General features: G+C 44.0%; 1 protein-coding gene across 3 annotated transcripts in view; it reads left to right on the plus strand.

Moving 5' to 3' along the window:
• Nucleotides 1-24412, plus strand: part of LOC142572000 (neurobeachin-like protein 1) — a 128990-nt gene that overhangs the window by 86255 nt on the left and 18323 nt on the right. For all 3 annotated transcript variants that reach the window (XM_075680776.1, XM_075680777.1, XM_075680778.1), the window contains 10 exons: nt 1317-1468; nt 3690-3823; nt 4666-4872; nt 9184-9308; nt 9828-9968; nt 12254-12384; nt 15160-15269; nt 21638-21755; nt 22494-22591; nt 23169-23285. In XM_075680776.1, coding sequence (XP_075536891.1) covers nt 1317-1468; nt 3690-3823; nt 4666-4872; nt 9184-9308; nt 9828-9968; nt 12254-12384; nt 15160-15269; nt 21638-21755; nt 22494-22591; nt 23169-23285 — 1333 coding nt within the window. The remainder of the gene's footprint in view (nt 1-1316; nt 1469-3689; nt 3824-4665; nt 4873-9183; nt 9309-9827; nt 9969-12253; nt 12385-15159; nt 15270-21637; nt 21756-22493; nt 22592-23168; nt 23286-24412) is intronic.

The following is a 24412-nucleotide window of genomic DNA, read 5'->3' on the forward strand; positions in this document are numbered from 1 at the left end:
CAATATCTTCACCTTTTTGGGCAAGCATTGGCATAGTTGAATTGGTTTTAGGAGTGACTGTAAGCATTACTTATGTGTTATGGGGCTAAGTGCCGCACTCTTATCCACCAACAAGTTTGCCAAAGGTTAGGGACAGAATTGATAGTTGTCACTTTCTTGTACTGTAACAATCATCTTCGGTTGGTTAGTGACCTTGACCTACCCTATTTACTTGATTCTAATGCGCCCTCAATTGTAACATGCACCGTTTTCTGTGACCAGAAAAAAATAATAATAAACTGCCCTCGATTGTAACGTTACCCGTTTGCCGTGACCTAAAAAAAGAAAAGTCTTTTGCAGTATCGCGCACCTCATTCTTTCATACAGAAATACAACTTTCTCTCATTTGGAAAAAAAACAAGATTTACTCCCCAATGCACTAAAGTTACGATAAATAAAAAAGTCGCAGTTTCGTCCAAAAAGCGAGGCATCGATTATGATAGCAAATTAGTAGAAAGTAAGAATAGTAGTTTTATCGGCTGTATAAGCTTTTAAACATTTGCTTACTAACTAAATTAACAAGCATAGTGTCATGCATGCACAAGCAAACATGAACACATCTCACTCAATGACCGCGGAAACTCTTTAAACGCCGGGGTGAAGAAGTGCGGTAGCAGGTGCGAGGTAATTGACCTTTGTGCGGCCCCTTGCTTCAACGTGAACGAAGCGATGAGGACACAGCGTGGTGCAGCTAGATGCGTAGACTCTTGTCTCCGTCGCACATTGCTTTCAAGATGGGGGCTGCGCGGCCATGATGTACGTAGCAGGCGCCGGTGTAGAACGCCTCTCCTGCTTGCGCCAGTCCCACACGCAAGTTTTGAGAACTGAGAACTTCCATGCTGATAGAGCAAACGCAGAAAACGAGAAGACAGATGGTGCACTAACCTAAGCCAAAGAAAGCATTGCCTGGAGAAAGCTACGGCAGCTAGGTTTGAAGTGCATACGAGGTGGCCATTTTGAAATGCCGATGCCGATATGGTAACACAGATTTAGGGTCGTACTCGATTCTAATGCACACACAATTTTTGGACCCATATTATTGGGGAAAAAATGCATGTTATATTCAAGTAAATACGGTAATGGTAGTCATAATGTAATACGTTAATAACTGGACATTTTGTGAAATGAGCTATTACTTATCGCTATTGTGAATTACCCATTGCCTATATGGCCACTCCTTATTTAATGGAGAGTGCTTTGTTGAAGGAAAAAAACCAGTCATAAAAGACAAGAGGAGAGGCTCACACCACAACGACTGGTGCTTTGTCTTATTTCAGTTTGGAAAATCCTGATGGCATCATTGATAAGAAGAAGCCCGTGATTGAGGAAGACTGTGAACTTGTGACACTTATGAAGGTTGTCAAAGGCCGGTTTGAGGTCACTGCAACTCAGATTTACTTCATTGACCTCTCACCAGTGAGGGAAGAAGGTAAGTGCGAGAATTTTCAGCAAATTTAATTATTGTTGAACTCTGTGTACTCGACATACTTGCGTGAAAGACATACTGTGATCACAAGGCTGTTGTATCTGAAAAATGGCTAGTGCCACTGCTTGAAAACATTTCGTAATGATATATAAAACCTCTAAGTGGCCTCTGGGATTGCTAAAATGCTTTATTCTGATGGCATATTTGATTAGTCATTGCGTAGCTTTCTGGCAGGGCTACTAAGCTCGTGCAATTCAGCTTTAAGGCGGTGTTATTAGATTAGGAAGTGAAATAATGTTAATAGGGCTTCATTATCATCATTTGAGCCAATTTATGCTTGCAGTAAAGTGTAGCTGCTGTCTTACATTCATTCATTCTTTTCATTTCGTTTAATTTGATTGCTCTTAATGCCAAAATGTCATTACAGAGTAGATGGGCACAATGGCTGTCAGAAAGTCAAAAACTGAAGCGTACCAAGGAAAACAGAAACATCAACATATATCGAGGAAAAACTAAAATAGTACAAATTTATCTAAAAAGGAATTTTGCCAATGTCATCTTGAAGGAAGTCTCTTTGCCCATGCGATGGAGTGGGAAATGTGGTTCAAACCTTTAACATATCTTTGCAAGGTGTAGTTAAAGCAGTAATTTGTGTTAGAAATAAAGAACATGGATATGCACTCCAAAATCTGAACAGGGTACACTTTCTCAAGAGTAATCATGTAAGATCTGTTAAATCAATTACGTGGCACAATATCGAGAAATTAGCTACCAGAAAAAAGCTAACAAGGTTGACCTCTTGTGGAGCATGCTGGATATGCAGGCTAAGACTTCTATGCGATGTTCTTTTCTCCAATGTGATAGCCCTAAAGAGGGAAATTCTTCATATAATTGAAGAATAGAGCAAGGCTCAATTGTAAGGCTAAGTTCACTTTGTTTGCCTTGCTTCGTTTGTACTGTTTGTCATCTTTCAAACAGAAGTGCCAGTCATCCCAGCTTTGTACACCATTTCTATTGCTTCTTGCTTCTTAGCTGACCCATACTGGGTCTCACTAATCGCTCCAACGTACTGTAGGTTTAAGTAAAAGCTTGCATAATATTCTGCTGCACAGCTCTGTGGAGAGAGGGCCATTTGAAATAGCATAAAATTGGGTTAGTTAATGCTCTTTCATGATTTCATGCACTGCAATATGGTTAGAATAATACAGAGAGAGAGAGAGAGAGAGAGAAGGGAAGAAGGAAAGGCAGGGAGGTAATACAGACGAGGCAAGTGCTGATAGCCTTCATCAGACCAGTAGAATCAACTTCTTCAGAAATTCTCCTGTTTAAATGCTTTGAGGTCATTGTTATTTTGCACTGCCCACAGTCATGAAATAATGTCTGCATACTTCGATTTTGTGTTGCGAGGGAACTACTACTTCCTATTCCATTTTTGAGCCTTTCAGTGCATACTGTGTGGGGTCTCAAACATGCTCCTGGAATGAAGGAATGAAAACACAGTAATGCAGACAGTCACAAGGACATTTATTGTACCTTTTGTACACCAACGTAGTCAGCCAAATTGTTACCCATGGAACATGCCAATGGGCGCACAACAAATTGAAGAACTCTGACTCACCGTGACCAAATAGCAAGCGAATATGTTCCCTCCCATGCTGGACACCAATGCCTAATTGGTATGGTCAAGCGAATGGTGGCACATTCGAATTATTATGTTTGTCTGTCCCAGTGCCTCTCTCTGAAGCCTTTCTCAGGATGGTCCTGCTAAGCGTGTCGGTGCATGTTCAGAATGGGGGGGGCTCGTAGGGTTTGCTGACCCGAAGCCAAAGAGCTGTTCCTACTCCCTTTTGCCCTGATGTTAGGTGGCATTAACAGTGCAACACTCGTGCCATCTTTCATGCTAATTTGCAACCACACCACCCGCCACAGGCACTTAGCTACACAGAGAAGCCGGATTGCAGGAGACACACTATCCATGCAGGGAAAACAACAGCAGCAGATGCGTGAGAGTTGAGCATCCCCGCAGCTGCTAAAAAACAATCCTCACCGAGTATTGGAGTAAGAAAACAGGCAGGACTGCACATGACTCTTGAATAAAGATTTCGCTTTGGAACTTTGCCAGCTATATCTATAAATAACTGCTTGCCTGTTTGGCTCTAGGAATCAACCCTCTTCCAGAGGAACATGTTGCTTAGCTGAAGTACCAAAAACAATTCATTTTCAGGTGAAAGGCACGACTTCACATATCCCTTGCACATGCTGCGGGAGGTACACCTGCGACGCTACAATCTGCGTCGCTCAGCCCTGGAGTTCTTTCTTGTTGACCAGACCAACTTCTTCCTGAACTTCACAACAAAGGTTAGTGGCGTGTTCAGCTACATTGTGATACGTCTCGTACTTTAATGTTTTGAACTCATTGTGCATCAACAATGACTGCTATGGTACTGACATGATAAGTACCATGGATATGCGATTTGTGGTGAAACTTTTTAAGAATTTTTTCTCTCCACGGCAAATGGCATTCTGTGGCAAGTTATTTCATAAAAGGGTGCCAAAAAGAGCAAACAGCAGCACAATGACGAAACTATTAGTTTGTTCTCTTTTGCATTGCATGCGTCTCATGCTTCCATTGAAAGCAAACAGAAGTGAGTAGGGGTGCAGTGACTGGAATTAACACTGTAGCTTCCATTGTGTTTGTATATAAATGACTTATTTAATACAGCTAAAGAATTCCAGGGGGCTTGATTTTACTGCCATTTTTTTTATCAAATTGTTGAAAGAAAGCCAATCCCAACCTCTACTTTAAAGTATAGAGCCTTTATATGTTTCATCTTTGAGTTTGCGCTGCTAAGCACGAGGTTGCGGAATCAAATCCCGGCCACAGCAGCTGCATTTCGATGGGGGTGAAATGCAAAAACTTCCGCGGCACTTAGATTTAGGTGCATGTTAAAGAACCCCAGGTGTTCAAAATTAATCCGAAGTCCCCCACTATGGAGTGCCTCATGATCAGCTCGTGGTTTTGGCATGTAAAACCCCATAATTTAGCTTAATTAATTTCTTTCATCTTTAACAGTTGGGTTTCACAAGCATGAGACATAAACCATATGGATTTCGTAGGATGCATAAACAGAATACCAAATTTTGAAACTTCTGCTACCTGATCAGCAACTTTCTTTTGTTCCCTGTTTATGACTGTGCAGACTCGAAACAAGATATTTGGCCGGGTGGTGGCCTTGCACCCACCCAACCTGCTCTACTCATCCGGAACACGCTCACCGGCAGAGCTGCTCCGTGCGTCCGGCCTCACCCAGCGCTGGGTGAACCGGGAGATCTCCAACTTTGAGTACCTCATGCACCTCAACACCATTGCAGGACGTACCTACAACGACCTCAGCCAGTACCCTGTTGTAAGTTGAGCAAGCAAACTTCACTGCATGGTGTCCCAGCAGTGTTCATTCATAGGAGCACTAATTGATACCCACTGTGTACTATACGGAATTTGTCTATAGTCTGTATAACGGCCTGGAAAAGTCAGGCATAGATTTTTGTGCCTTCACCAATCCGAGTGTGTATACACTGAAATGTAGGCAGTGTTACATGATGGCAGGTGTCGAAAATTGACGCCTACAGATAGTGTAGGCCATGGATTTTGGCATTGTAGACTAGTGGCATGTGCTAAAACCAGAGAAAGAAAATTAAAGCAGAAACTCTTGAAGATGATTATCTAATTAGGCAAATAGCCGGGCCTGCTGTTGACAGGCCCGGCTATTGACGGCCCTACATTGACGCTGGCAAGCTGAACAGCTGTTCATTGAATTTTAGTTTTCACCTCATCAAATAGCTGCAGAACAGTTCATCCAGGCACTATACCACTGTGATGCAGGTTCTTTTGTTTAAAAGTTCAGACGGTTCTCAGATGGTTCTCTGAGGCGGAGCCTCCGAGAACCCAGTTGAGGATGAAGCCGTTTGTTTCAAAAACACACACACAAACTTTTAATAAAACTAGAAAGAGGATAAAAACATAAAATAAACACTCAAAGAGGCATCACGTCAAGAAACGCACTTAGGGCTAGGATGGTGTTAACAGTACGCGAGTCCAGGCTGACCACAACTGCAAGGGCGCATAATAGTCTTGACGTGGAGAAGCGGCGACTAGATGACAAGAGAAGTGGCGTCAATCTCACCAAAGTCGGACCGGACCGTTGGACCGTTGATCGGGCGACCAGGGCGCGACAGCTCTAGCATGTAGAGGGAAGGCAGGTGGCTTGGCAGCATGAGCAGATGGTGGCGACGTCCTGGCCAGGCAGCTGGGCGTAGAACTCAGGCCCGTAGCCCGACTGCTCTCGTTGTGCCTACGGGCGCAGAAGCTCGCTGGCCTTGGGCAGCTGGCGGCACAAGCAGGTGGCGGTGGCATTCTGGCCAGGCAGCTGGGTGTAGAACTCGGGCCTATAGCCCGATTGCTCTCGTTCTGCCCACGGGCACAGAAGCTTACCGGCTTCGAGCAGCAGTTCACGATTGGGTAGAGTGGCAACGCACAGGAACGGGTTGGCAGGAGGCCCCGGTTGGGTGAAGTCCTGGTGGCTCGGGTCTGGGACCTGACGGCCTGTCTTCAACTCCCGGTGCAGTGGCCGACCTTCTCCTGGCGTCGCTTCCTGGAACTCTTCCTGCGTCACCCCCTTCTGCCAGCGCGCCTCACTTTTTCTCCCGCTCTGGCCGATTGATAGTTTGCTCATTGGCTGCTTGAAGCTCCGTGGTCTCTTCTGATTGGATTGACTTTTTCTCTTTTGGTTTCTTTTCTTGTGCCGCATGTTCACGTGCCGGACGCTCTTGGGCGTTGTCGTTTTCCATCCAGCATGGAATTAACCTCGACACGCGCACTACTTGTCGTCTGCTTCTTGTCCTTTCCAACCACCGCACCGTGTTGCACACTACACACATCACAAGCACAAAGCATGCCTAATGAGCGCCCTCTGTCATAAGTCGGCTCACTGACAAGGCAGAATGTGCACAGCGGGCCCTCCAAAGAGGCTCACCGGTTCAAGGTCGTTCGGTGGCAATTCGCCACTAGCACTTTCGGCGCGAACGGGTGTGTTTCTTGCACCTCTTCGCTGGCTCCAAATGCCTTGAAAAATTAACGAAAGAAAGGCATCATTTACGGAGAAATTACATGCATGATGTACTTTTTTTGGAAGGCCAAATCTATAATATATGTTTTTTAAAATGCATGATTGAAAGTGATGGCAAACGTTGGAGGTGACAGGACATACTGTCCTTGCACATCACATGCACATGTGATGCATCAAATGCACATGCTTGGGCATGTGCATGTGACATGCACATGCCCAAGCAGTGTGCATGTTTGCATCGTCAACAGCCCAAGGTCTTGGAATATTTTGCACACTTCACGACAGATCCAGTTGGCTTTCTCTTTTTGCGAACAGAAGACAAGTACCTGACACAGTGCGTAAATATTGACGGCGCAGCGTCTGCTAACAGGAGAGGCCGTTTAGGTTTGTATAGAAGGACTTCGCCGGCACGCTAGCCTTAATACCGCTGCCTCTCTATGTCAGTCTCTGAAAAGTGCTTCTCACAAACATAGTCACGAGACGTCAGCTCTCGATCCTTTCTTGAATTGAATGAGCCCACAATTCCAACTGTACCGAGTCACTCGGAACTTTGAACGTAATTACCGTTTCCTTGCAGGATGCGTAGCCATTGCTGCAGTTCGGCACTACGCATTTCTGCCCCATCCTAGAAAAAGCACAGATGGAAAGGGCTCGTCTTTGTTGCAACGTGGAAAGCGTGCGCAAAGTCTGAGAAGCCAGCACAGCCAGCACAATGCGGAAGCCCATGAGAGCTCTAGTAGAGACAGAAAGCCTGCAGACTGAAAGAAACCAGCTTGCATGTCCATATTGGGAGCTTTTCCTTCCAAGGTCACCTACGCATGCACTCACGCCACATGCTAGCTAGTGAACTGTGGCGACCTCGACAGATGTTGTCTGCACCGGCATTACTACTAGTAGCTTGTTTCAAATGCAGTATGGCATGTAATTAGGACAGTATTGATTAATAGCTGCTGCTAAAATGTCCGCCAATTGTAAGTATTGATGTTACATAATGAAATCTGTGAAAAATTACAATATACAAGATGTTATAATTATTTTTCTGTGGCGCGTCTATAGAAGAACATGCAAACGATGGCAATGCGCCCGACGCATCATTTGTCGTGCTGCAGCGAGAACTGCATCTCCTCCTCACCCAATCATGACTTTATCGAGCTGTCCGTGCGCGCTGATGCGGCCTAGCAGATTCCTCTCCTCAAATACTGCTTTCTCCATGGTTTTTTTATCACCTGTCATTTTGAAACTGCAAGCACAGCAGCCATTTGTTATTCGAGAGCTTGTGATATATTGTACTACCAGCGGAACATGACTGTGTTCTGTGCAAAGGAGTAACGCATCCTAGTTGGCTGGAAGTGTAAACTTCGAAAACTACTGCGGCATGCCGCTATTCTGTGAAGTTCTTGAACATCATAGTCTCAGGCATTACAACTGTGCGTCAGCCACACAAGAGCTGTAAAATTACGTATCTATGTCGCTTTGGATGAAAAAAATGTGATGTTCGATGGGTAGAACATGACCGCGAAGTGTTATCAGCAATTGGCAACATGTAAACGAAGTGCCACCGAACTGTGGTCTGCTAACGGTGTAGTAACCGCCAATTTTTTGCAACAATCCGTGGCAGCAGCGCAGGTTCAGCATTCTCGAGTACTCGGGTTGTGTGAATGTAGACAGTAACGACAGGAACGTTTGAGTGGCCGTTGTTCCCATGGTGGAGGGACATACGTAGTCATTGCAAATTGTTGAAATGGGCGTAATGCATTTGTGCAGAAACAAGAATGCCACTATCATGGCATCGAATATCACACTGGCACGTGTGCCGGTGCCCTCCTTGTGCCATGCTGTTTATGCTGTACGCTCTCTCCGTGGAGGCATGCCTTGAAAGCGAGTGACCTTCTTTGTAGCTTGCAAAATCCACGTGTGGCGTTCGCTCAGTTGCTCATTTTGGCTATTATCGTCACGGTTGGACTGAAGTGGGCCGCGCACTGCCATACACCCAGTTTGGTCACACTTCCATGTTTTAATTGGTACTTCGCGTGCTTCCTCTTTATACCTTGACCGGGTTCGAAGCATTCATCATAACAGTATGGTGGTTCAAAAATATTTGTTATATCTGGAAGCAGTTTCAATAGGCAAGGTCAGAAAATCATAAATGCACTGTAATGTGGTCATTACAACCGATAGGTCATTATATCTGGGATCGTGATATGTGGGTTCATCTGTATTTGGTTTTCCAGCTATGTGCCGATTCTTCAACCTTTCCCAGCTACATAAATAGTAGCTATATTTTCTTTTCTCTCTCTCTCTCTCTCTCTCTCTCTCTCTCTCTCTCTCTCTCTCTCTCTCTCTCTCTCTCTCTCTCTCTCTCTCTCTCTCTCTCTCTCTCTTTTTTTGTAGACCAAGGCATCTTGTATTTGCACCATGCTTGCTGCTGCATTATCTATTAAATTTTTTTAATTAATGGCAAGCACTAAATGACATGTGCAGTCATGCCAGTAGCATAGAAAAGAAAAAGTGGTGCTGAAGCCAGTTTTACTAATTAACTGTGTGTGGCAGGCATAACCTGGTGTTGCTGAACACCTCTTTATTCTATTTCAGTTTCCCTGGGTACTGGCAGACTACACCTCTCCCAAGCTAGACTTCGACAGCCCTTCTATTTACCGAGACCTGTCACGTCCAATTGGCATCGTCAACCCAAAGAACATCGAGGTGGTCAAGGCCAAGTAAGTTAACAAATTAGCTAGCTTAGCCTTCAGCCTCTTAATTTCACTGTGACAGTAGTTAAGTGTTTGAAACTGTGTTTGCCAAATCTAGTTAGATTCTAAATGGAAATGTCAAACTTCATAACGGTGTTCTGTTCATTAATAGTTAAAAAATTGAAGCGAGAGTTCAGGAATTTTTAGTTTTCCACATTGTTGTTCAAGGGGAGCATTGGGCGACCTATTGTGCTTCAATCTGCATGTAGGAGCAGCTCTTTTTTGATCTACCAGCCTTTTACATGTTGCATACATCTCCTGGCTTTCTTGTACAATTCTGGTTCTTTCACAACAGAGGGTGTGTGCCGGCTTCCTCTTAAAGGTACTCTTAGCCAGGCAAAGGCTGTTTATTGTAGTTCTTAGAGAAAATTTATTGTTTTAGTAGAAGAAGATGCGCAATTTTTAGTGCAATGTTACTCCTTGTTGTTCTTGTATTGAGCATGCAGCCAGAAATAACACTGGATGCTCGTGCTGCATCCTTTGCAGGTTCGACAGCTTTGTGGACATCACTGGCACAGTGGAGAAGTTCCATTACGGCACCCACTATTCCAACTCGGCAGGCGTCTTGCACTACCTAGTGCGCCTGGAGCCATTCACTTCCCTCCACATTGAGTTGCAGAGTGGCAGGTGAAGTCCCCACAGTTTATGCTGAGCTTATAGTTATTAGGGCCAATTCATACGAAATTGTAAAAAAAAAAAAACGTTTTTCTTTGTTGCATTATGTTTGACCTCGTTAATTATACAGGGAGCAATGTTGCAACACTTACACTGTAAGTAACAGTGTGACACTGTAAATAGCACTGTAAACTTGCAGGAACTAGCGAGCTTTAGCTTGTCCGCAAACTTTTTCCCTTTACGGATTACCGGATTACTGAAGTCGTGGATGGCAGTAGGAATGCGGGCAGTGCCATCTTGTGGTGCTTTATCCAACTGCAATGTGCTGGAAATGTTTTTTGTTATGTGGATGTTCTTGTCAAAGGAAATCAAGAAAAACAGACTGAAAGTTAACAATCACTTCACTGTGGACTCCTTATACCAGCAGCTGTGCAAAATATGCTTAGTTTGCCCTTGATGCACATGTCTTCGGTAACCCAGTATTACATAAACTGGTATACGTTTACAGGGAGGCTAAAGTTCTTTACCCTTATGGGCAGTACCTTGTGCTTAAAAAAGCTTAAATTTAAGATGGAGGCCTAGTAATCACGCTGTCGTATAATAGATATCCACATTGGGCATCACGTTAGAAATTTTTGTTTATTTGTAATGAAGGGAGAATGTTGATGTTATACTGGGTTTAACACTTCTGTAGATCTGCCATGGTGGTGTAGTCGCTTTGGCATAGCGCTGCTGCGCACAAATTCGCGAGATCAAATCTTGGCTGCACCAACCACATTTTGATGGGAGGGGTGAAATGCAAAGGTGTCTGTGTACTGTGCGTTGGGTGTATGTTACCAGGCAATCAGAATTAATGTGGGGCCCCCGCTACACCATGTCTCAAAATCATATTGTGGTTTTGCATGTAAAACCCCAGAAGTTAATAAATACTTCTGCAGTGTTTCCTCTAAGAGTAGATGACTTCATACAAAAAGGACAAGGGTGTAAGAAAATGTGACAAAAGGAAACTGATAAGTGTTTGTTCATTTCAACAATTCAGAATTTTATAGTATTAGTACACTAAAAAAGACAAGCAAGGACAAACTACATATGTAGAAAGGGTCTACTACCACCCTCAAACAAGTACAGTTGTTGTAGTCCTTTCTGTGCCTTTTTACACAGCATAGGTTCAGAGCTTACCACAAATATAACCTCTCATCTACACTGTGAACTCCTCCTGTAATGATTGTTTTTGACCAAAGCTTCTTGTTAAGGCAGAATTCGGTATAAATAACTAAGTCTAGCAAACATGTTACATTTAAAACCACCAGCCAAGGCAGCGGTGTTGTGCAGTCCAGCCATAGGATTGACAGAAATGTTTAAGATTCAGTCACTGTAGCCATACATTGTTAAAAAAGCATCTGGTCTGATTTTGTGAACATATAACATTGTTATAGTTGTAATGGACAATGATGGTCATAATTAGCAATTACGATAAGACATCATTTCAAGTGGACTACATTGTGTTACATGCCAGAAACACATTCATTTCAAGTGACCAACTTGGGATCCAAGCTCTAGGCATTAGGTAGCTGCAGGTACACCACACCATCTGCAGTTTTTCAGCTACCACTTACAAGTGACTCTTTGACCTCTAAATGGGACAGCTTGAATTGAGAAAGATAACAATGTTCTGGTTCATTGGCAAACATACCCTTTAGTTGGTGGCAAAACAAACTAAACAATTTTATATATTAGTCTAGTTTGATTTCATTTAGGTATAATAAGGTTAGAAAATTTCAAAAATTTAGATTCCTGTTTACCCTGATTGCAAACATTTACTTCGATTTTAGTTAACTGGAACAATACATAGTAATTTTTTTCAAATGTAGACACGGAGCAGCGTAATACGACAGGGACCAAGAATGAGTAGACACATACACAGTGCTTTGTCTTCTCATTCTTGGTCCCTGTTGTATTGCGCTGCTCCGTGTCTACTGTGAACCCAAACCAACTAGCCCGGCTACGTGCCCTAGCAAATTTCAAATGTAGTTATCACTGCACAATTTCGCAGTGCATTCCAGTTTTGGACTGTGCATTTTTCTCATGTTCTGCTGAATGCCTGCGCTGTTGTTTGCCTTTGTCATTCTGCTAGCCATATTGAAGGGTGCTTATATAATCCCGAAATTAAATCTGTAGTGAAGCCCTAGTAGCGACACATTTAGTTAGATATCTTTTTTTTAGTTTTAATCATGAAACAGCATCAAGAACATCAAAAGATTGGCGATTATATGCTTTCCTTTGATTTTCTTGGCCAGGTTTGATGTGGCAGACCGGCAATTCCACTCTGTGGAAGCCACATGGAAGATGCTTATGGAAAGTCCCAACGATGTTAAAGAGCTCATTCCAGAGTTCTTCTATCTACCAGAGTTCTTGACAAACATGAATGGTATGTTCCCACACCTGTGTTTTATGTCTTGCAATGAAACCTTTTGTCTGAAGCCTCTTATGTGTCTTATAGATGCCTCTGAGATGTGTAATTATGCAAAATTTTGCTCACAATAGTAAGTATGTTTGCACTGGTTTGTGAGATTTTGTATAAATACTCATGTGTGTGACACGTCTAATCATGCAAAAGAACAAAAAGAAAAGTAAGAGATGTGACAGTGTGTGCCTAGATCTCTGAGGCAACAGCTGTCGTACACTGAGTGTATGCTATATGGTGTCAAAATGTCACACTGTAGTAAACTCAATGCCATGTGCAAGAAATATGTGAACTTACTGTTGCAAGTCCTTTCACTCACAATTTTTCATTGGCTTCATGCTATGTGACAGCTAAGGCATTCTTATAGAAAGTATTCCAGGATCCTGCTGTATTATTTGCAGAAGTCCTTTAGTCGAGTGAATTATTTGTCATGCTAGTTGTTAAAGTTGTGATAGCAATATTGTGTGCCATCATTGACATAAATCTTTGGTCAATTGGTGATGACATTTTATGACATGTTAGCCTTGCAGCCTTTCATTTAGAAATTGGACAATTTCACACAGATCAGACAGCTAATGTTCACTTCCAATTCAGTCAGCCATCAGCATTCATTTAAAAGCATTCCCTGATGTATTTACCTTATGCGAAGCGGCATTGTAGCTGGCCCATAAGTGCTCTTGCAGTTGTGATGTAAAAATGAACCTTTTGCATTGCGCTGTGGCGCCACCGTAGTGGGCATCAGGACAGAGAGAGGCACGCAGCATGAAGTGAGCACCCACGCATGCAGCAGAAAAGCGGGTGGGTCCACCAGTTCCATGGGAAAGGGGAGGCCAGGAGACATGCACGAGAGACGCGAACGTCGCACGCTATAAGGCATTGACCTGACAGGTACCAAAATGGTCAGTATATGCTCGTTGGAGAAAAAAGAAATTGCAGACGATTACGTTACTTCTTCATGCAAAATTTGAGCGCAGCTTTTCAGCTGTTTCAGCTTTTCTATATATACTGAGGCAAGTAATCCGAGTAAGACATGTATGTACAGTTACAACTTTTTATTCTTCACTTTTTCAAGAAACACTCCACTCCCAGTTCTTGATTGTCATGAAGGTAGCTTTGTGATCAGAGAAATAGATGGATATATGCTAGACTTGCTGCACCAATGCCTGGTTCGGCATAGCACACCTCTGGATTCCGGTGGCGACAGCGCTGAGCCTCTGCTTAGGCAGCTCGTTTAGCAGCAGCAGCAGACAAAGGACTTCCATCGGTTGCCTTGCTCATGGCTCAGAAAGAACTGGCTGAGAGTAAACTACTTATATAGGCAGACGAATTATATTATAATATAAACCATCTGTGAGCCTTGGACAATCTATCTGGTGCGGAACATTTTGCACCAGCCACCGCAAACGGAGCGTTGCTTGGTGCAGTTGCCTCGTTTATCGGGAGGTTGCAGGAGGCAGTGCATTCGGGCATAGGAACGTTACGCGGCGAAGATGTGGCAGCGACTGACTGACGCCACTGACGCTGCTAGCGAGTCAACTGAAGGTGGCTTTGTGTTTCAGCTTGGTAAGCGCGCACCGTGATCTGCTGACACCGAACCGGCACAGCGGCAACCGGAGAACACAGCGCGCTCTCACGCGGTCGCCGCCACGGAGGAGAGGAGGGGGGAAGAGGTACACGCAGTGGCGAATGGCAGCGGCTGTACATTTTGACTTGGGCAGCAGCACATCATCGAGATCAGCCACCACAGAGCTGGTGCTGTGATTGCCGCCGCACATTGGTGGCATTGGAGGAGGACAGAAGAGAGCAAGGCTCGCACCATGTGCGAGAGATGGCGCCAGGAGCGCGCGCAGCTAGAGCAGTGCGCTGGCCCCGGCTACGGTGCTGGTTATGGCAAGGCATGACGGCGCCACAAAACGCAGGAACGGGTGCCAAAGAGCTGCGCCATAAAGAAAAGTCTATTGTAACCATTAACATAGTAGTTCTGCGGAAACCCGCAAGTTGGAGAGAAGTAATTAATGAAGGAAAAATCAGACATCCACCTGTTCGTAGCAATTGCTACAAAGGAAACCCATACGGGTTCCTTGAAAGAAAGGCCTCAGAGTTGAAGGTAGGTTTCCTTTGTAGCAATTGCTACGAACGGGTGGATGTCTGATTTTCCCTTTATTAGTTATACCCATTGCGAGGAAATTTTAGCTTCGTTAAAACAATTTTTTTAACACGTGGGAATCTATGGGAATTTCAAGGGGAATCACGATTGCTTCATTATATGCATTAGTTCGTTATATGCTGTTTCGTTATAACGAGGTTTTGCTGTATTGGTGTTGTCCTAGTACGACATTATGTCTTTCAGTGACGTGGTCAGCCAACTGCAGTTGACTGAGTGTTGCTGTTGGTATTAGGTTGACTTCTTGTCAGCATCAGTGTCGTGTTGACCTACGTTGTGACGGCACTTAGACTGAATATTGTCGCAAACACCTGGAATTTCTACAAAGCACTTTCTTGAATACCACGTCATCAGCACTGCGGCAGCAATGAGTTCACCCCCACATCGACTGTGCTGCAGGCTGCCTGTGCTATCCCATGTGCACATGTCGTTTTGTTCCACGAACCGCCGCCGCCAGACAAAGTGTTTCCAGCGCTCACTGCTAGGGTACTGTGCATGTGCCTCCGGTCATGCAGAAGGCAGATTGTTATTTACATTGCTTGAAAGTACATTGCTCCCTCCCCGTGTTTCCTCAGCGTTCGATCTGGGGCGGCTACAGGGAACGAAGGAGCAGGTGGATGATGTCAGGCTCCCTGCTTGGGCCACTTCTCCTGAGGACTTCATTTACAAGCACAGGAAAGCTCTGGTGAGTCTGTGATGTGAATTTATTTCAAAGAATATTTTTCATCTCATCTGTCACAGAAGGCAGGACCTATTTCAAAAATCTTGTTTGTTATTTTCTGAAGTTTGTTGCTATCAACCCAGTAATCATGGCATGGATTAGCTCCAGCACATGACACTCAATTAGTTACACACTTCTTTAATATGACTAGCTTAGCATTCAGTTCCGAAGGATATCAAAACTGCTGTGATGTGAAGGATATGTTTCTCTTGCTACCAAGCAGCTGAGCTTACTTTTTACTGATAACAGCATATACACTATTGCTTTCGTCTCATGTTACTAGTGGGTTTGCTTGAGGGTGACCTAATATAGCATGCTGCATGGAAGCATAGCAAACACTGGCAAACCCAGGTTTCGTGCCAGGAACACCTTTGAGCTGTCATGTACGCTGTTGCATCATTCATGGTGATAGCTGCTATTGGCATGTTTTTTAATAAGTAGGTGGGCGGAGCACATTCACAGATGTATCAGGGATAAAGGAAGCAAGAAAAAGCACCACGTGAGTATGTGTAGCTGAGTGAAGATCCTGGTTGTTATACATTCAGCATAGAGTGCAGTCAGTGTGCTTTAATTAAGGTAACGAGAGGGAAACACGTGAAAGATATGAAGGAGCTAGAGGTTTTGCAGGGCTCCTTTAAAGGTGATAGCATGTACACAGCCGAGTGCACTTCTCTAGAGCATTGCACTGAGTGTCCACATGCTGTAAAGTGTCTTACTGTCTTACATAGACAGTGTTTCAGTCTTCATATTGCTTGGAGCAGTTTTGAGTGCAGCAAATATTTGTGTACCATCACAGAAATCGCACCATTTCAGCGCTGTAAGCAAATGTGTAAAATTATGGGCCAAGTCGTGCATCCATGGGACCATAGGTAGTTGAATATAACAGTGACAACTTACACAACACTACAGTTATAACCCTTATTTGCCGTCAGGTGCAACATGCAAAGCAGTGTCCCATCATGAAGCAGCCACTTCTCTTGAAATGTTAAAACATTTCAGCTAGATCTGTGTGCAGGCAAGCTGTATACTGACTTGCATATGTAAAACCACCTCGTATGCAGCATGTAGCAATAATTCTCAGTTTATTCTTGTTTGACCCATATGCATACTTGAGTTTGGGTCACCAATAAGCAGTGAAATGAACAAATGTAAAGACATTAAATAATGAGGTAGGCCAATATTGGAAACTTTCAAATAATGAATTGAATATTGCTCTATTCAATTCAGTCTTCAAATCAAAAACCATATCTTTGTGCTTGTAATCCGTACCAAGAATTTAAAAAATTTAATATTAAAGTCGGGGTGCAGGTTATATTCAAACTTTGCGCGATACGGCAGAGAGCCAAACCTCCTTTAGGTATTTTCAGCTCGGTCGCATTTCCTCCATTGCTGTTGCCCATGCGAGGGCTACTCCATCCACTTTGTCATCCTCTGTCATGTAAATGCTAGCTTCGAAGTGATCTGATTCATGTCACATGACTGATTTGTCCACGATCACATCTGTTGTGTGAATATCAGCATCACCGAAGATGGGGGAAACAGTGCTACTGGCAGAAAACATGACGTGGGTCAGCCGTGCATTTGCGAAGGGAGACTGTTTTTGGAAATACTTGAGCGTTGTTGTATGCAGTTATTTCCACATGTTATATACCCAGTTGTCTTTTTTTTTTTTGGACAGTCGTAATTGACGGTACAGGTTATAGGCAGAAAAATATGGTAATCACTATTTGTGAAGATGAATGTCTTTCAAATAGCTTTCAAATACTTCAATTCGCCAACTGTGCTTTGAATTACTTATAAAACATGAGAAGTTACTTAGTGGAGCGCACTATATGCCACTGAGGGAGCCAGGCCTTTCTGGCTAAATCGCTACCATTTGCTCTCCCCAATGACACCTGACTCCTGAGTATCTGAATAAACTGCCTGCTTGCTTTTAATGCTCGATTTGTTCTCTCGACAAACAATGCTTCGTAATGTGCAGCGTGTTATGGTTTCGTTCTTGATGGCTATCCGTTTCGTGGTGCCACTTGCGCCACCCTGTAAAGGCGGAGAAAATAAACACAGGATCATTTGCATGTGGGATCCCCGAGTGTACAGTCGTGATGCAGTGCATGTAGTTGGTTTCTGTTCATTGGGTGTAACAGTTGACAGCGACTGCAGAGTCGGTCTGCCTCTCGGAACTGCTCGGCTACACTTGTAACCAGTGGCAACGAGGAAAAAAGCATTCAAGCTTTTCATTCAAGTTTCTTCAAGTGCATCGTCCTTCTATGCCCACTTATACGCATGTGAGTTCATCGTTCGCCTAGTGAATTCAACGCAACAGAACTTTGTCATGCCAATGTTCGGCAACCTCAAAGCATTCAATGGAGGAGACGGAGATGCGTGGCCCTGCTACATTGAACACCTTGAAGCTTTCTTCATCACCAATGACATTGCAGCAGAAAAAAAGAAGTCAGTCTTCTTTAGTTGCTATGGGCAGAAGACGTATGCTCCCTTCCGAGATCTCGTTAAACCTGCCCAGCCGCAAAATAAAACCTTGCAAAAAATAATTTCTGTTCGGGGTGACCATTACTGCCCCAAGCCATCTGCTGTTCAACATTTTAGGTTCAACATGCGCATTCGCGTAGAGGGCGAGTTCGTCAGTTAGTTTGTGGCGTCACTCAAAAGTAATATTGCAACTTTGGAACTGAGCTTGGCAATATGTTGAGGGACCGTATCATGTGCGGCATCACCGACACAGCTGTGCAGATGAAGCTGCTCGAGAAAAAAGAGCTTACATGCAAAGATGCCATGAAAACTGCACCTGCCATGGAAGCTGCGAAGAAAGATGCCGGTGAGATAGCCAGCTCCAACAGAAGTTCACTACCAACGCATAAGACTGTGGCATCAAAGGGGCGTGTCTGGTGCTACCGCTGCGGTGAGAAACACCTGGCGACCGAGTGCAAGCACATGGGCAGTATGTGCAACTACAGCCAAAAGCAGGGAAAATTGCTGAATTGTGAAGCTCAAAGAGAAAACACGCTTCGTCGTGGAAGGGCAAGTCTACAAAACTACACGGCTTCGTGCCTCCAGCTCTAAAACTTCAAGTGGAATGCACCAAGTCAACGCTGTTGACAACAACACACCTTCCAATGTGTTTGACATGTGGCAAGTTTACACTGTCTAGCCTTTGCAGCCTTTCACCGTGACCATCAGCGTTTGTGGCAAGCTGCTCCGTATGAAGCTGAACACCAGTGCGAGCGTTTCTGTCATTGCAGAAAAACGTCTTCAAAAGTTACTACCACTGGTGGCTGTCACGCCATCAGATGTGCTAATACGAAGCTGCTCGGGCGAGCTCACACAAGTTGAAGGCAAAGCAGATGTCGCAGTACAGTTCCACGACAGAGAAGCTGTCCTACCTTTGTTCCTGACTGGGGAAGGTTCACCAACACTGCTAAGTCACAATTAAATTCGAGAACTGGTTATTGGCATTGCTTTCCGGGAAGCAGATGTTCATGCTGTTTCTGATGTTAAAGACATTATTCAAGAATTTCTTGAGGTATTTGAACAGAGCCCTGGAAATTTCAAGGGCCCAAAAGCCACAATTCCTGTTCTGTAAGGTATGGTACCCAAGTTTTTCAAGCCACATTTCTTGCCCTTTGCCCTGAAGGATGAGGTGTCAGAAGAACTTCAGTGCCTACGGAGAGAGGGCATTCTCGAGCTAGTTGCATCTTCAGCTTGGGATGCACCTATTGTTCCAGTTGCTAAGAAGGATGGCTGCATCAGAACTTGCGGAGATTTCAAGATTACTGTTAACCCTGGTGGCCATGTTGAAGAAGTACCCAATTCCAAGAATTGAGGACCTTTGGGAATGCTGTCTAGGGGTGAAAAGTTCACCAAACTGGATTTGAGGGATGCGTACCAGCAAATAGTTCTTGATGAAGACTTTAGAAAGTATGTTTCTATTTCCACACATATGGGGCTATTTTAATATAGACATCTTCCTCTTGGCATTTCGTCTGCACCAGCCTTGTTCCAAAGAGAAATGGAGAACCTTTTTAGAGGACTGCCGTGTGTTGCAGTATATTTTGATGACATTCTTGTCACTGGCCTGATTGATTCACAGCACCTTCGCAACCTTAGTGCTGCTCTCTCGACTTCGTGATGTTGGACTCAAGTTGAAGTTCAACAAGTGTCGTTATGTTGTACTACGGGTGGAGTACCTGGGGCACATCATAAGCAGAGAAGGGCTATCTCCAATCTTGGGCAAGGTATCTGCAATCCTTCACGCACCTGCACCTTGTGACGTCAAGGAACTCCAAAGCTTTTGTGGGCTTGTGAATTTCTACAGGCGTTTCCTTCCAAACATTTCTGGACGCCTCCACCCTCTGCATTCGCTTCTCATGAATGAGAAAAAAATGGGTGTGGGGAAAAGAGCAAGAAGCATTAACTACAGTGAAGCAGCTGGTAACATCAGCTCCTGTCCTAGTACATTTCGATCCAGAGAAGCCGCTGTGTCTCAGTTCTGATGCACCTCCGTATGGGATTGGCACAGTTCTGGCACATCGAGGAGCTGATGATTGGGAACTGCCCATTGCCTTTGCATCCAGAAGTTTGTCTCATACAGAGCAAAAGTACAGCCAAATTGACAGAGAGGCACTAGCCTTCATATTTGGCATTGAAAAGTTCCACCAGTACCGATGGGGAATTCCTTTCACTGCTTATACAGATCATAAACCACTACTGGGATTGTTGAGTGCTGACAAGCCCGTTCTTGTGCAAGCTTCAGCACAACTAGTCAAATGGGAACTGAAACTTTCTGCTTACAAGTACAAGATCATGTACAAGCCTGGTCTGGACTCAGGTCATGCTGATGCCCTCAGTAGATTACTGCTGCCGACAAACAGCATTCATCTGCCTGCACCTGCTGAAATCTTCATGCTTGAACAAGCATACTCAGGACTCTTGTCACCAGCTGTTGTAGCACAGGCTACAAGAAATTATCCATTCCTGAGTCACGTAATTCTTGCTCTCCTGTGAAGAGTAGGGCTTCCAGTCAGATGAGAGAGCAATCCATTTACAGCAAGGAGTAGTGAACACAACCTCCATGAAGGTTGCTTACTGTGGAGTTCCAAAGTTGTCATCCCAAAATCACTGCAGGGCAAAGTCCTGACTAATGCTGGACATCCTGGCATTTAGAAAAGCAAGTCGGTTACCAGAAGCCATGTCTGGTGGCCAGGGATTGATGGTGAAATTGCCAAGAGCGTAAAGGGTTGTAAAGAGCGTAAAGGGCCACATGCCAAGCATACCAGCGTACACCTCAACGCATTCAGCACACATCCTGGCCATTTCCACAGAGGTCTTGGTCAAGGCTTCACATTGACTTTGGAGGCCTATTCTTGGGACATACATTTCTCGTCATTGTTGACGCCTATTCAAAATTGGTCAAAGTGTGTCCAGTGGTATCAACATCAGCAGATGCTGTCATCACAGCATTGGGTATAGCATTTGCGCAGCATGGACTGCCGGTTGTCATCGTGTCCAATAATGGACCTGCCTTTACAAGTGAGCAATACTTTGAATTCCCGACACATAATGGGATACGTCGCATGCTTTTGTAATGACAGAAACTTCCTAACATTGTTGATATACTGGGATATCAAAATTGATGGCAAGAAACGCCTGTGTGTTCAATGTGTCTTCTTTTGTCCTCGTGTTTCCTTGCACTCAACCACCTTTAGGTAAGAATGGCTCTTCATTATTCGAAAAGTATTCAATTTGATTCGATTAGTTTCTGGTACTATTCCATTTGATTTGCTTCTACCACTATATTTAATTCATGTTTAATTCTGCCTCAGAAATTACTTTATTCGCACACCCCTAGATATAAACTTTTGCTTCCTTCGGCACACGGTTACTCTTGCTGATCATGTTGGTACTGTAGAGTGGAGCTATACAAAGGGCTGTGCTAAGCATGTGGGGACATTGGATATGAAATGCAGAAGACAGCAGCAGGAAACACGTAGCATGGTCTTGTCAGCAGAGCTTTTGACTGATGAGATCACTCAAGCTTGCTGTATACTGATCATAAATCCAGACAACATGTCTTACGCAAATTTCAGTTGAATAAGAATGTGATTTCTTTTTCAGCTGTGGTGGGCATAAAATGTAGGAGAGCCTTTTGCTTGGAGATGTTTCTGATAACTCTGCCTTGCTGAAAGACCTTTCAACATAAATACTTTTGGTGCTTTTTTGTGTTTATTAACTATCGTTTGTAAATAGTCTGTCACCTATAGTGGTGCTTGATGTGCCTTTGTCACAGTGCTGCTTTAATCCTACCTTCTTTCTTACAGGAATCGGAGTATGTATCCCTCCATTTGCACGACTGGATCGACCTCATCTTTGGCTACAAACAGAAGGGCCCAGCAGCTGCTGAAGCCCTGAATGTCTTTTACTACGTCTCGTATGAAGGTTGGTGTTCATACCTGGAGGTTCTTTTTCTAAAAGAACACTAAAGAGCAGCACAAATATAAGCTTAAACTGGTATTCTTTAAAAACTATTTTATTCATTTGGAGGAGAAGGTTTCATTATTACTAGAGAAAATGAAGGCTGAAGTTCTTTTTGTTACCCACCGTGGTTGCTCAGTGGCTATGGTGTTGGGCTGCTGAGCACGAGGTCGCGGGATCGAATCCCGGCCACGGCGGCCGCATTTCGATGGGGGCGAAATGCAAAAACACCCGTGTACTTAGATTTACGTGCACGTTAAAGAACCCCAGGTGGTCGAAATTTCCGGAGCCCTCCACTACTGCGTGCCTCATAATCAGAAAGTGGTTTTGGCACGTAAAACCCCATAATTTAATTTTTTTATGCTTCTTCTGTTAAACTTCAAGCTAGAACCTCAGCACCAATATGTGACTGCTACTTCACAGATTTCAAGTTATATTCTCGTATTTGGGTAGTTTTGGCACATAAACAGATGTTAGAATTTATGACGTCATGGCAAGATGGTGTGGAAACCTCAGTGTGGTGTTGCTACCCATCTTTAGTTCTTGCATTTTTTATGACTTACAAAGCCTTCTCTTATTGTAAGAGTTGTCGTTTTGCTATTGCAAGAGTTTAACTTACCAATAAAACTTCAACTTAGTATTCTTCTAACAGTGATTCTTTCATGGCCAGTTGAAATTAAGTGTCGTTTCTGTGCTGTGCAGGGGCTGTGGACCTGGATGCGATCAAAGACCCTGTCCAGCGAGAAGCTACAGAGGGAATCATCAACAACTTTGGCCAGACGCCTTGCCAGCTGCTAAAGGTGTGCTCACAAGCTTCACGTGCAATGCTAATCGTAACACAAAACAAGGGCAGAAATGGGGGAAAAAAAGCACTTTAGTTGTGACTTTGTGGAGTTTGGCAGCGCAGATATGCATTGTGTTGCTCTGCAGTGTTTTGCTGACTGGACTTGTCAAAGCACCAACTGGTTTGTTAATTTGCAGATTTTTCAAAAATTTTGTTGTGATATAATCAGCACAAAGTTGGTGAGCACTATATAATTTTGTTTCGAGGTGGGGCTATTCGCTCACACGCAAGTGTGTGTTGCTTCCAGAACACAGGTCATTTGAAAAATAAGTGCACTCATTTTTTGTAGACATAATGAAAGAATTTCTTGTGCCTTAATTTTCACTGTTACATTGTGTTTAGGAAAGTCAGGCAACAGTGGGAATATGGACAAAGTGAACATTACCTTACACAATGCTTATTACCAAGTGTGTGTTTGCAATGTAAGCAGTACAGTGTGGTACACATGAAATGAACACAGTATCTAAGTGTGCGCATTTCTTTTATGTGATAATTCTTTGAGCGTGTGGCTTAAAAAGTTAAATCTCTTGCAGGAACCTCATCCGAGAAGGCTTACCTATGAGGGAGCCATGCTACGAATGACCAAGTCTGACACTAAGCCCCCAAACCTCTTCTTGTTCCTGCAAAACCTCAAGGCCTATGTAGTGGATGTAAGCACTTTGCATGTTCTAGAAAAACAAATGGTGTTGCTAGTTCTATACAGTGGAATCTCATTGAATGGAAATAACTTAAACGTAACTGCCTCTTAAATGTAGCACCATCTGCATGGTTGGTTGGTTTTGTCTTCACGCACATGTATTCAGCTTTGTCTCTCGGTAAATGCAACTCCTGATAAACGGAACCAATGTCTCTGGTCCCTTGAGGTTCTGTTTAAAGGGAGTCCACTGTAGTTGGTTCAACACATTCGTGCACACCTTGCATGTTGGAACCTCACAGAATACATGCCATCTGCTAATGATGTGTAGAGGCACCATACATGTAGTATACATTTTGTTAGTAGTTACTGACAGGCCAACTTATTGGCTTATCATTAGGCAGCATAGTATATAAAGTATGCCATGAGGCCATGAAAATTGAAATCATTGCCATCCAGCACATTTTGCACCTCTGAGAAGTACTAACTGGAAACAGTCAGCTTCACTGCTAAGCATTTTTATTGCAATATCAATTATATGGACACTCCAGTTGAATTTCTGCTGTCATTGTTGCTGTGAAGCTCTGTGTAGAGTCCAAGTGCAATAACATCGTGGCCTCGTGCCGCATGCTGTAAGTGTGAGGGAAAGCATACAAGGGTGAGCTGAGAAGGATGGTGGCTTGATCTCACATGCACGATAGAGGAGTGTGGGAGGGAAGCACGCTGTCTTCTCACATTTGCAAGGGGAGGAGTGGGAGATGTGCGCACATTAGAAAAGGAGGTAGGGGGCCAGGTTAGCTTGTTTCTCCTATTCCACTCCGGCTGTGCCTGTACATGGCACAGCTGAGCGCAGCCGCAAGTGCTATATCTTGGAGGTAATCTGTGGTGAGTGCAAAGGTTTGGCAATCTGAAATAGCTGATGGCTTCGAGTACGCTGTTTCCTCACGCACTTAATTCTCGTTGAAGTGAAAGGCAGCACAAAGGGCAACTTGGTTGCTGTTGCTACCACTCTTTATTGTGTCAACGTTCTGACAGCGAGTGTTCGCGGTCATCGAGTGAGATGTGTTCATGATAGCCTGTGTTCATGTGACACCACGCTTGTTAATTTAGTTAGTAAGCAAACATTTACAGCAGTTCATATGG

Source organism: Dermacentor variabilis, chromosome 2, assembly GCF_050947875.1.
Source record: "Dermacentor variabilis isolate Ectoservices chromosome 2, ASM5094787v1, whole genome shotgun sequence".
Classification (NCBI taxonomy): Eukaryota; Metazoa; Arthropoda; class Arachnida; order Ixodida; family Ixodidae; genus Dermacentor; species Dermacentor variabilis.